The sequence below is a fragment of the Rosa rugosa genome, chromosome 2 (genome assembly GCF_958449725.1).
Source record: "Rosa rugosa chromosome 2, drRosRugo1.1, whole genome shotgun sequence".
Taxonomy (NCBI): domain Eukaryota; kingdom Viridiplantae; phylum Streptophyta; class Magnoliopsida; order Rosales; family Rosaceae; genus Rosa; species Rosa rugosa.
Genome location: NC_084821.1, coordinates 72,278,667 through 72,292,063, shown reverse-complemented (window position 1 = coordinate 72,292,063; position 13,397 = coordinate 72,278,667). Strand labels below are relative to the sequence as shown.

At 39.2% G+C, this 13,397-nt stretch overlaps 1 protein-coding gene and 1 long non-coding RNA gene across 2 annotated transcripts; both read right to left on the bottom strand.

Annotated features, from left to right (window-relative positions):
* Positions 1-30: 30 nt before the first annotated feature.
* Positions 31-2,338, bottom strand: LOC133730005 (U-box domain-containing protein 2). Its single transcript, XM_062157635.1, has 2 exons — positions 863-2,338; positions 31-536 (listed from the first exon to the last, which is right to left on the bottom strand). The coding sequence occupies exons 1-2, from the start codon at positions 2,156-2,158 to the stop codon at positions 474-476; spliced, it is 1,359 nt and encodes a 452-aa protein (XP_062013619.1). The 5' UTR covers positions 2,159-2,338; the 3' UTR covers positions 31-473.
* Positions 2,339-10,271: 7,933 nt separating this feature from the next.
* On the bottom strand, positions 10,272-12,097 carry LOC133734044 (uncharacterized). Its single transcript, XR_009858025.1, has 2 exons — positions 11,807-12,097; positions 10,272-10,773 (listed from the first exon to the last, which is right to left on the bottom strand). It is a non-coding gene; the product is annotated as an uncharacterized LOC133734044 (long non-coding RNA).
* Positions 12,098-13,397: the final 1,300 nt, after the last annotated feature.

The following is a 13,397-nucleotide window of genomic DNA, read 5'->3' as shown; positions in this document are numbered from 1 at the left end:
ATAGTTCATAGTCACCCACACTATCAAGCATATTCAATATATCAGTTTGATCATGGAACTCAGAACACAATACAAAGATATATTTGTCCAAACAGTTCATACTATCCGTCATTACAAGGAAAATTAGGGTTACCCAGACAAAACACAAGGATAAGAACCCAAATCTTATCAACCCAAAAACCAGAGGGCAAACAAGTGTATTCCACCCCTACAAATAACCAAGTCAACAAAAAATGGGGAGGAGGAGAAAAGAAGTAAATGCCCCAAACCCTAGTTAAAAATCATACATCTAAGAGTCAGTGTCTTACTAGCTCCCTCTAATCTCTCCCTTCTACAATCAAATTTTTCCTAAATTTTTAACCACACTGTACAAACCAGGAAACTAACACTCCCTATTTACATCAACAACAACCAACAATGGCACCATAGACATAGATCCTCTCTAAGTAGTATAAGTACCTATTTTCTCTTCTTTAAGGAGTTGAAGAGGACGCTTCTTGTCTCGGCTCTCTCAGATACCCAAGAAGCGTTTCAGCCTGCAAAAACAAAGGAACCACCATCATATATGAAGCCAAGTTCGTAAAGGATTAGTTTCTATAACCTAAAATTAACATGCTGCATCCAAACTCACACTTAGAACTACAAAAACATGACAATATACAATCTGTGTACAATTCTTTATACAAATGGCCTCAATCCACCCAGTTCCAAATTAATCATCTTTAAAGCAACCAATATGAGCACAATATCACCAATCAAATTATAAAGAGATTAACCAATATGAGCACCAATTTAACACAGAACACATTAAAAGAACATGCATAATCCAACAGGCAAGTAGCCAATTCACAGCTGAAAATACCTTGTGCTTTGCTCTAACAGTCCCAGTCTGCGAAAGCGCAACCAAAGGTGGAATCCCTCCTTCTCTGACTAGCAACCCTCTATTCCTCACACTCTCAGTACACAGCTGCAACAGAGTCAAAACCGCAAACTCCTTCCCTTTGACTGAACCATCTTCAATCACTTCCACAAGTGCTGCAAGCCCACCTTCCTCCACAATGGCCTCCTTCCCCTCCTCGATTCCCGCCAAGCTACTCAGCACCACCATCGCCTTCTCCGCCAAGCCAGTCGCCTGGTCCGCCACAAGCGCCACCAACGGCTTCACCGCTCCGGCACTCACCGCCCTCTCTTTATTAGGCCTAATTGAGCAGAGCTTGTACAGAGTCGTCAAAGCATCTTTCTTCCCCCTCATGGATCCACTTATTAACAACGAAACCAGAGGAGGAATGGCTCCGCAAGCTCCGATTGAGCTCTTGTTCTCTTCCATTAAAGCCAAGCTCAGAAGCGCACAGGCGGCGTTTTGCTTAGAGGTCTCCGTCCCGGTCTTGAGTACATACACCAAGGACTTTATAGCTCCGGCATTGGTGATTATAGCCTTGTTTGATTCGTGAAGCGATAGGTTGAGCAAAGCTGTTACGGCGTGTTCTTGAGTCCAAGGGTCACTGCATCGGAGCAGAGGAATCAAAGCAGGCACCGCGCCTGACTCGCCGATCAAAGCCCGATTATCAGCTCGGTTTTTGGCTAAAAGCCTGAGCTTGGCCGCAGCAGATTGCTTGACGGCAATCGACGGCGATTGGAGCCCGTCTACACAGATCTTGACCGTCGGTTGAAGATCCTCCGGCGAAATGCTCTCGATTATCTCCGTCGAGAAATTCTCCCTCTGCAAAAACCCCTCGCACGGCTCCGGCTCGGGCTCCAACTCGGATCTCGGTGCGTTTTCCGGCGACGGCAAGCTGGCGAGCCGCTGTAGCTCTCCGGAGATATCGCTGCTGCAGGCGGAGAAATCGCTGAAGGCTTGGGAGAGCTGGAGGAACTCCTCGGCCGACGCGGCGGTGGACTTGCCGGAGCTGCTGCCGGTGCGCAGGGCCAGCTCGCCGAGACGCATGTCCATAACGGAATCTGTCAAATTCTCAGATACAAAGGGCGTTCTTTCGGTGAAGGAACAGCAGCTCTGATCTTCCTGGTAGAAATTGGAGCGAATGGTCCGCATGGACCGGCCGGTGTTCCGGTGAAGCTTGGTGGACGCCGGAGAGTAGAAGTTTCGGGTGATAGGAGGGAAATGGTTCGAACCGGAATGAGAATCTTCTAGAGAAACCATCCTGGAAATCAAACCAAAGCTCAGAGCTTCAGAAATTTCAGATATCTAGGGATTTTGAATTTGGGGGTTTTGAGTTTTCAGTGTTGAGTAGAGAAAACTAGAAAAAGGGTTAAAGGGTCATGGCGATGGAAATTGGGAGGGAGAGAGGAGCAACACAGACCACATATTAGTACTACTAGCTGTGAAGGTGAAACTCAACGACGTCGTTTGGGGAAAAATAGAATCTCATGGCATATGGCAGGGAATTAGGGATTAGGGAGAAGGGCTGATGTGACTGTGACTGTGAGCAGTGAGGGCACAAATCCAATCGGGCTCTCGTTTTTGAGTGTGACGTGGTGGGACCGTCGGCGTCGGCGAATACCTGAAAAGAAAAAAGAATCCTCTGCGTCATCGTTTTAGAGGTTTTTTACGTTAACAGTACACGCCGAAATAGTAACAAGGTGATTCAGTTAGTATTTGTTCGAATCGATATCCCAACAAGGTCATATTATTATTGTAGCTAGGTGCAAAAATCTAAAGACCCTTCCAATTTGTTAGTCATAAATTAGTGGGAGCTGAGACTCAAACATTAGATATGGAGTTTCATGCTAAACTGCTCGACCAAGTTTATAGCATCATGTAGTTGTTTTGAATGTTTCGGTATTAGAAAGAAAATCAAAAATGTAGAAAAGATTAGAGGTTTAGACCAATCATCAGACTCGAATAAAGATTGACGAGGATATTTCAAATGAAGTTTAGTCTAACCATCAAAATTATTGTAGGGAGTTGCAGGTGTATAAACCCAAAGTTTTTCGAATCCGTTGGTCATGAACTTATAGTAGTTAGGACTCGAATGACAAGTTTCTTGCTAAGCTGCTCGGCCAATGTGATTGTTTTGGAGATTTCGGTATAAAAAGAAATGAAGGACGTGGAAAAGATTCTGCGTCAGGGGCTACGACAGGAGTCGGTTAGTAATCGGCAGGACACGTGTTGCCAGCAATTCAAAGCCTGGACGCTTTTCTTAGAGCAAGTCCACCGGAGGTCATAGTCATAGTCATAGTCAAGAAAAACCTGACTACATGACCTTGAGATAGATATTCATGCTTCCACCGGAGTTTTTTTGACTGGGCAAGGTTTTGCCTTTCATGACTACAGCCAAAGAAATAGTCAATTCCATGACTATTTTCCTGACCAGCCAAGCCCAGAACCCACTTGTGCAAGGCCCCCTCGTGGCTGACGTCCTGCATGCAGTCATGGGAGATCGACGCGCCTTCATTTCAGGAGTGGATCACACGGACGCGACGCGTGGCGAGATGCCTGCGAGAAAGTGGAGCGCGCCAGTACGACAGCGACGCGTGGCGCAGCAACTGAGAGAAAATGGAGCGCGCCAGAGATGGGGTCGGCCTGCCACGTGGATTCATCCCGTTGGTGGGTTTTGAATTCTGGGCCTAACGGTCAAGCAATCCCAGCCCTTCATTTCAATCAAATTTGCAATCCTACGGCAACCAAATTAACATGTATATATATAGTGTGAACAGTGTTGTGAACAGTAAAAGAGTGAACAGTGTTGACCGGGCAAGAAAAACAACGGGTGCAAACCCATGTCCAGTGGCAGTGAATAGTAGCTTGACTGGTCGAATTCTTGGCTTCTCGACTTTGACATTTCTTGACTACGGGTGCACTTGCTCTTAGCCGTCCGATCTTGACAACTGCGCCAGAGTCAACTACACACAGTTTACTAGAGCTTACACTTTACGGTGTAGGCAGCAATCGGACACGTCAGCCACACGTGCCTGGCAGAGGAGAGACCTAGTACTCTAATTATGACTCCATCAGTGGGTTAAGTGTGGTTTATCCGATAAAGATTAAAAGGTTAATGGGTTGTGTTCTTCAATCCTAAAACCCCAAAATATTCCAAAGTTTCAAAGACCGCTCAACAAGCACGTACTTATAAATAAATTATATAAGATTTAGAGATGATGATTTAGATCTTGCTTGAATAATACAAAGTATTGGGTCACCTAATTATCTTACTAAATCAATATAAATTGCTTGCTTTGTACTTAAATATTTCTCATGATCTAATCACTTTTGTTTGTGTCTCTTCTGGTCAGCAATTGTCCCTAATCAAGCCTCTTTCATATCTCCCATATATTTTGATTTTTATTGATATTATTTTGGCAGTCGCTTGATAAATTAAAGCTTTTTTGTGGTTTGATTTGTGACTGGCTAGTTTGTTTTTGAAATTTAATACTATTGAATTAGTCTAAGTGGCGAGCGAAGGAGAAGAAACAAAAAATAATTTGACATTTGACAAGTCAAAAAATTCGACCCAATTTAAAACTGAATAATTTAATAAAAAAATAAGTATCATATCTTTACTACTATAAATGGAGGCCTTATTTTGGTGTCAAAGGGCTTCACCAAATTTTAAAGTACCTATCATACCATTCAATAACATAATTATCAAATTAAGTTAATAGAATATAAATAGATAAAAGTGTAAAAATGTAATTAGTCAAACTATCATTTTTTATGTCTAAAAAATAAATAACAACTATTCTTTTTAGTCGCCCAATACCATTTGGTCTAGTGGTATAAGTCTCCCCTTTGTAAGTGGGAGGTTGTGAGTTCGACTCACAAAAGACTAGTTGTTGATATGATAAAAAAAAACTATTTTTTTTAGTCGATCTATTTTTCATTAATATCATAATATCACCTGCGAGAAACGCGGGCACGTTGCTAGTACTATTAATATGTCCCTAACACAACGTAAGCGTAATTACGTAATGTGTATAGCTGTATACAGATGATATATTGATATTGATGTAGAAAGACTATATATTAACGTGGATATAAAATTGAAAAGCAACGCGGGCACGTTGCTAGTACTATTAATATGTCCCTAACACAACATAAGCGTAATTACGTAATGTGTATAGCCGTATACAGATGATATATTGATATTGATGTACAAAGACTACATATTAACGTGGATATAAAATTGAAAAGCACAGAGCATTATTTGTTTGATTAATGAGTTCTAAGTTGATTAGCATTAATCAATCCAATATGCTGAGTTGTTTAGCACCCTAATCGCAGTTGTGGAATTTGTAAAAGATGGTGTTTGTCCTTGCATGATGTTGAACAAAATTTTCAGAGATTTTAAAGAATAATTAATAACAAGATCAACAATATTTTGCCACGTTAAGATATAATTGAATAGACTAGTGACTCTAGTACGTAATCTCCCTATTATATACAATCTCCCAACTAATCAAGAACGGCTACTGTGATCAAAGTTTTCTATTCAGTTTGATCTCTGATGGCATCCCTCTGCATGCCCAATTTTCAGATGAATCTAGCTTATTTGGTAGTCCTACTTCTTTTTTTTTTCTTTTCTTTTTTTACAAATTAACGGGGCCTAAAAGGCCCAAACATAGCAAAAAACTTAAGAGCTAGAACATAAGCAAGATCTTCTAGCTCTAGACACAGCAGAAATATCATCTAAGCATGCTTGATAATACCAAACATGGGACATGGGAGGGTTCTCAAAAGTGATAATACCAAGATCATGGTTGATACTGTTCTTTGCCAAAACATCAGCAGACATGTTGCATTCACGAAAGATGTGAGTGAGCTGAGTATTGTGTATGCAAGGGCGTAGGCACATTAGGGCCAGAAGGGTCAAATGACCCTTCTCAACTTTTGAAAATAGTCGTTGATTGGTTGAAATTTTAGATGTTTCTATGTAAATATTATATTTTAATATGTGATTTGACCCTTCTGACGCCGAAAAAATTTACTTCAACAGTTTTGGCCCATCACCAAGTAGTACCTACGTGCAACTTGGACGTGCAAGACTCCAACATTCTTTTAAATTTCTATTATATTTTATTAAATGATCAATTAATCAATGATTACCTCATATCTATTTAACTTTTTTTAAAAAAAAATTTCCTTTATCCTAGTCAAATTTCTATGCTGTTAACTATATTTCCCAAAGAATTCGTCTTTTGTCTTTCTCAATTTTCTCTCCTACGAACGGCAAGACTTGAAATCAACTAGAGAGTAAGATTTGTTACCTTGTTAATAAATCACTTCAATTAAAGAAATTTCTTTAATTCATTACAAAGTTTAAATTTTTTTAGAAATTAGTCAATTTAATTTATTCTACCATGAAGATCATAAATAGTGATTTCCGAAACTAAATGGAAGATATGTGGATGAGTAGCAGTATCATTACATACATTGGGAAAGATATATTTGCTTGTATTGATGATGAAACCACCATGTATAGAGTTGAAAATAATTAAGAGCAATCGTCGCAAACAATTATAATTGGTTTGAAGATATCTGATATGTTTGAGTATATTAATAATTTATGATTTTCTTTTATCAAAAGAATGATATATAAACTAGTATATTTAAATTAGTTTTTTAACAATAAACATATGTGATTTTATGTTATTTGATAAAATTATATTTTTATTTAATATAATCATTATGATTTGAAAAATGACCCTCCTAATTCATATTTATGGCTACGCCACTGTGTGTATGGATGAACAATATTTCACCAACCCATAGTGTTTTTTTCTATTAGTTTGCTCTGACCTACCCCAAGTTGATAACTGAAAATCTTAATTTAATTACTTTTTAAGTACTTTTATTATTAAGCTCACTAGGTAGTGCCTTTCCTAGTTCATGATAACGCGTACTTGACTTAACATGTTACTGGCTAACTAATCATGCTTTGCATCTTCTTCTTAGAAGGTTGTTTCATAAAATTCAATTTGCAGTATATATATCACTTCACTAGCACGTAAATTTTCACGATGGCATACACGTACAAAGGTTATAATTACTTGTTGGTTTAACTTAAAGAGGCTCATGATAACGGAATTGAACAACAACAATATGCGCTTTTTTTTTTGCGAATGATTATGAGATTTGATCCATGTTTTAATGTTTGTGACACTACCGTCCAGAATATGAGTCGCAGCCAGCCTAATTACATAAACTTTTTTATTAAAGTTAACACTTATGACTTATCGTGCAAAACGTGGTTTGAGCAAATTACAAGGCTCTAATTAGAGAGAGACAAAGATACAATCATGATGTATGCCATCTTAATCAAAGAGACCATAATTCAACTCCTACCAAGAGTTGCTAGCTAGCTTAGTTACACTAATTAATTAGCTTGTAAGTAATGTTTTTTTTTTTTACTTATTTTGTTAGATGAGATTTCAACTGCGAGTTGTTTGTATGTCAATGATAAAAAAAAATTACCGGTGAGAACGACTTGAACCTAACTATGTATCGTAACATCATTCACATCAGAGTCGGTCTTTTGGGTTTCAAAGTTTGTGTGGTGGGATTTTGGCCGGTTAGCACACAATTTTACACCACATATGGATATATGTACTGGGTTTCTTTTGAAACCTCTTCACATCAGAGTCGGTGTGCGTATATGTATGTATGGACACACAACATATTGGTGATGGAGCACAGTAGCACACCAAGATTGAAAGAAACATATTGACTAGTGTTTTTATTGTGTGGCCTTGGCGGTCAACATCAATAGGATGGATATATACGTCATATTTTTGATTTTCAAAGTTTCAATATAAATGCCAATGACTTTAGAAAGCTTCGTAGCCTAGCTAGACCCTATAATATTGATTAAGAATCTTAGTAGAGCCGTAGAGAGTTTCGAATGCGAGATCTTTCAGTAAAAGTCAAACCAACGAGGCAACGACTGTGCTTGATGTCAAATACACATTAGACTTTAATTGTTTTCTAAGTCAAATAATGATAAACAAGTGACTGAAGTGAGAGCTTACCTGTGTTTGATGTTTACAGAATTAGGGTTTCAGGAACGTTTGAACCAAGAAGATGGATCCGGCTTCTCTGCTAGAGAAATTATTGCTAGGATCTGCTTGGAAAACTATGTGAGCCCGCCACGTCAGCCCAACTCAATCCAATGGCTGTGAAGCTGACAACAGATATAGATAAGGAAAAAGTCATAAATGACACTAACATTGACGTTAGTTCTTACTTGCAGGTCTCTCGACTCCTCGCATCTGCCTCTCTCAACTCCTCGCATCTGCCTCTCTCTTTTCGCCCAATTCCCTCCTTCCCCTCACCACCTAGTCGTGAAAAATTTTAGAATCAGTTATTGTCTCAATGACTCCTCATTAGGAGGTGGCGATTTAACTTTGGTGAGATGTATCTTTTTCTTTACTTTTCTTATGTTATGTTGTTCTTTGAATCAAATTGATTTGGGTCTATTTCAATTCATTGGGTTTGGGCGTGTTTTGCTGGGAGTAGGAATGAATTCTAATTTGTTTTATTGATGGGGTAGGATTTCAAGATGACTACTTTCTTGATTAGGTTTGATGGGTGAAGCCTAAATGTATCAATTTTTTCTTCCCGTCTATGGGGTTTACAGAAGAATTTGCTTGCATTATCCTATTATAGTGCCTATCTAGTGTATGATAATATGAAACGAAGTGGATGTACAATAGTTACTTTATGTTCATCTTTGAGTCTTTGGATGATTCTATTGCTGATTGTAGATCTTATAACAAATTAAGCTCATGCATTTTTTTCTACTTATTATCTAGATCATGGCTATTGGCGATGGAGAAAATGACATTGAGATGCTTGAACTAGCTTCTTTGGGTGTTGCTTTTAGCAATGGTTCAGAGAAAACAAAAGCTGTGGCTAATTTAATTGGTGCCAGTAACGACGACGAAGATGGTGCAGCTGATGCGATCTATAATTTAATTGGACTGTGATCCGGGGATCGTGTTTTTGAGTCTGAGAGCAGGTGAGTTTGGATGTGGGATTTTGGTGTTTGGTTGTTTCCCACTGCTGTACTTTGTTTTGCTACAGTTGTCATGTTTGATTTTAGAAGGAAAGCAGGTGATTGAGTAATGGGGTTTGTTCAAAATGTGGTTTTGGTGTAGTGTGTGCTCAAAAGGTTGTGTCTTGAAGTATTCGAAATGCAAATGCAGATTTTAGTGTTAAGCAAAGAGGTTGTCAGATTGGTTTAGCTGATTCTCACTACTGTGCTTGTGAATTTTCATTTGAGTTTACAGGGAAAGCAAGTGAAATGGGCAATGGGGGGCTGGGGGTTGTTCAAAATGTTATTTTGGTTGGTGTTGTATGCGCTCAAAAGGTCTGTCTTGCTCTTCGGGTCCATTGAATCATTCAAAAATCCTCATGTTGATGGAGCATTTGCACCTAAGGAAGCAATGGACATGCATGATCTTGCATCTTCTGAATGAGACACCAGGAGTAGTAGTATGAATCCAGTCAATTCTACTATGCAAGAATGCCATAGTGTAGCCAAACAACAGAGATAGTACTTTTTCACAACAGTGATATAGTGGACTTCACTGTGGTCAAGTTTTTGATAAGATTTTTTATATGACCAGGTGACACCTTAAGATCAGAAGTGAATTATAGCAGTATTGTTTTTGCAGTCAACCTCATAAACAGGGCGTTCGCACTGTTAGGGCCTGAGGCTATTGGCCTCTTACTTGGAAATGAAACCCCAAATTGGTAGCCTCATAACTGCAATTTGGAATTTTTTTTTTTTTTTTGTTTCAGTTATGAGTTTGTTTCAAATGAATGAGGAATTTTTGTTTTGTTTTAGTTACCAAGCATTACTTAACTCTCAAGATTTTCCAGATGATGAGAAAGACTCATATTATGGTGATGAATGATTGGTTCTGATGCTCTTTGAACTCAACAGTGGAGCATGCCTATCTATACACCATGCGTCACAATTTCAGGTCATTTGCCAACTTAAGATAAAAAATGAAATTCTCATTCATGTAAATAATATTCTGCAGAATTTCTTCATACATAGAAACTAGTTAATAATTCACTCCAAATTGGAGTCCTGGACAATGTCTTCATACATTGAAACTTAACAATTCACTCCAAATTGGAGTCATAGGCCAAAAGTAATTGACATGACCATCTGAGCATCCTAAACAAATTCTTCCTTCTCGTACAGATCTCTTAACAAAGCAATTCTGATCTCCAGCCTTTCCTACGTCATCACCATCATTCTCTTAACAAAACAAAAAAAATAAAATTCCTCATAACACCAACCACAGAATCGGATCAAGAGAGCAAGAATGATTGAATTATGTGTTAGCTGAACATATATACCTAGAATACATAAGGTAATTGACATGACCATCTGAGCATCCTAAACAAATTCTTCCTTCTCGTACAGATCTCTTAACAAAGCAATTCTGAAGTAATTAACATGGCCATTTTGGCAAGCCTTTGAACTTGAAATCTCTTGTTGAGCATAAAGAATGGAAGTTTCAGTCATTTTTGACGGAAACAATCGAATCATCTTAAAAGAATCTTGCAGGCAGCATGCCTTATCCTAATTATTAAGCTATGTCTTATTCTAGTTCTTCTGTCTGAATCGAAGCTCAAAATGCATACCGGTAGATCGCATCAGCTGCACCATCTTCGTCGTCGTTACTCGCACCAATTAAATTAGCCACAGCTTTTGTTTTCTCTGAACCATTGCTAAAAGCAACACCCAAAGAAGCTAGTTCAAGCATCTCAATGTCATTTTCTCCATCGCCAATAGCCATGATCTAGATAATAAGTAGAAAAAAAATGCATGAGCTTAATTTGTTATAAGATCTACAATCAGCAATAGAATCATCCAAAGACTCAAAGATGAACATAAAGTAACTATTGTACATCCACTTCGTTTCATATTATCATACACTAGATAGGCACTATAATAGGATAATGCAAGCAAATTCTTCTGTAAACCCCATAGACGGGAAGAAAAAATTGATACATTTAGGTAGGGGTCATCATTTGGCCCGCGGGCCTAAAAGCCCATGGGCGCCCGCCCGGCCCAGTGGGCAAAAGCCCGGCCCGGCCCGCAGCAAAGCCCATCTCGGCCCTGCCCATTGGGCACGAGGCAGGGCCTGGGCGGAGGGTTCAAAGCCCAGGCCCGGCCCGCGGCCCGGCCCGTTATATGCCCATTAAAGCCCGCCCGGCCCGGCCTTATAAGCCCACCCGAAAGCCCATTCAATTCTTGTATTAATATCTTTTTATGTAGTTATATTGAACTAATTATTGCATTAGGTCATATGTTTTTTTAATTTTGTATTTTATTTTGGTCAATCATTAACATATCATAATTTTTTCATAGCTTTTTGTATTTTTTTTAACAAAATATTATGACATATAAATATAATGGGCTCGGCCCTGCCCACCCAAAAAAGCCCGGCCCGGCCCGGCCCTAAAAAGCCCGTAAGGCCCTGGGCCCATAGGCGGCCCTGGGCCTTGATTTTTAAGAGAAGCCCGGCCCTGCCCGGCCCGAAAAATAAAAAAAATATGTTTTGGCCCTGCCCGGCCCGGCCCGAGCCCATTAATTTTGGGCAGGGCCGGCCCTGCCCTGCCCATTGACGACCCCTACATTTAGGCTTCACCCATCAAACCTAATCAAGAAAGTAGTCATCTTGAAATCCTACCCCATCAATAAAACAAATTAGAATTCATTCCTACTCCCAGCAAAACACGCCCAAACCCAATGAATTGAAATAGACCCAAATCAATTTGATTCAAAGAACAACATAACATAAGAAAAGTAAAGAAAAAGATACATCTCACCAAAGTTAAATCGCCACCTCCTAATGAGGAGTCATTGAGACAATAACTGATTCTAAAATTTTTCACGACTAGGTGGTGAGGGGAAGGAGGGAATTGGGCGAAAAGAGAGAGGCAGATGCGAGGAGTCGAGAGACCTGCAAGTAAGAACTAACGTCAACGTTAGTGTCATTTATGACTTTTTCCTTATCTATATCTGTTGTCAGCTTCACAGCCATTGGATTGAGTTGGGCTGACGTGGCGGGCTCACATAGTTTTCCAAGCAGATCCTAGCAATAATTTCTCTAGCAGAGAAGCCGGATCCCAAGAGGATGCATGTGGCCGGTGAAGGATCTAGATATAATGATTACAAATATACGTGTTTGATGTTACTGATAATCGCTTTTCACAGCACGTGGAATGAGCAGTATCTGTCCGATCTGCCAAAAAAAAAAAAGAGTTATGTAGATCTTTTTTGTATCTTTGTTAAGACTGATCAGATGTAAGATCGATCGATGGACCATGAAGATCTGTGTTTCTATACCGATCTCAAATCTTTCTTTGGCTTTGGGGGATCTTTTGAGATCACCTGAATCTAAAGCATACGACTGTAGATATACCCTGTTCAGCCTTTAGTTTCCAGCTACTGTAATTAATTTACGATGAAGTAGCCGAGAATTAATGTTATTGTGGCCACCGTGCATATATTGCTAAGTCTGCAGCAGACAGCTACTGTAATTAGGCCGGACTGCAGGTAGTTACCTGAGTCTGAATGATCATATAAAACTGGTGCTCGATAACGGTCCGCCAAGATAATTAAGCGCACTTAATCTTAATTAGACTACACTGTTTAAGCATATGTTGGGAAGATAGTTTGTGCCAAAACCAATATATTCATGCTAAATAAATTACATATTTCGCGAAGCTAGGGCTTCATGATGGGTGTGCTGTACAACTCTTAATTAATGCTTGCTGTTTCATCAGAATATATATTAAGCTTGAGATTGAAGCAATATATCTGTTAACATAATGAAGTCGGTATATATGTTGATCTGTTCCAGCATCCATGCATGCATTTAGTGGGTGCAAAAGTGCTCAAGGACTAGCTACCCTTTCTCTTTTTGTTGCAAATTAATCAAGTAAGTTTCTCTCAAAAAAAAAAAAAAAAATCAAGTAAGCCTATATATATATTTTTTAAAAAAAAGAAGAAAAAAAGATGTGGATATATGCATGCATGGAATAGGGGACAACGGGACAATGATCTTTGGCTCTCTGGATCTGGAGGATGAGATGATAGAAGGTAATGAGGCCAGGCCATTATCAACTAGCTATGCTAGTTAAACGCGCTATCAACTCGTATAATTAGCAATGTGTGCAGAATTGCAGATAGAGATGGGAGATAGGGATCGATGGAGATGCATGGCTGAGCTTAGTCCTCAATAATTAGTCATCCGCTAATTAATTAGTTGATTCAGTTAACTAGTGGCTTCTAGATTAGACGACGGTGAAGGTACGTACATACGGTTCTGGGAATCTGCAACCCTCTCTGCTTCAGTTGTTGGCAAGCATGCACCTTCTTTCATCACTTTTATCTTAGCACGCGCAACCAAAAAGG

Bases quoted from the DNA above. Each gene is read 5' to 3' on its own strand.
- LOC133730005 (XM_062157635.1), bottom strand. From the start codon at position 2,158: ATGGTTTCTCTAGAAGATTCTCATTCCGGTTCGAACCATTTCCCTCCT. The intron at 537-862 runs GTATTTTCAGCT...TTGTTTTTGCAG, and splicing joins CTGTTAGAGCAAAGCACAAG to GCTGAAACGCTTCTTGGGTA.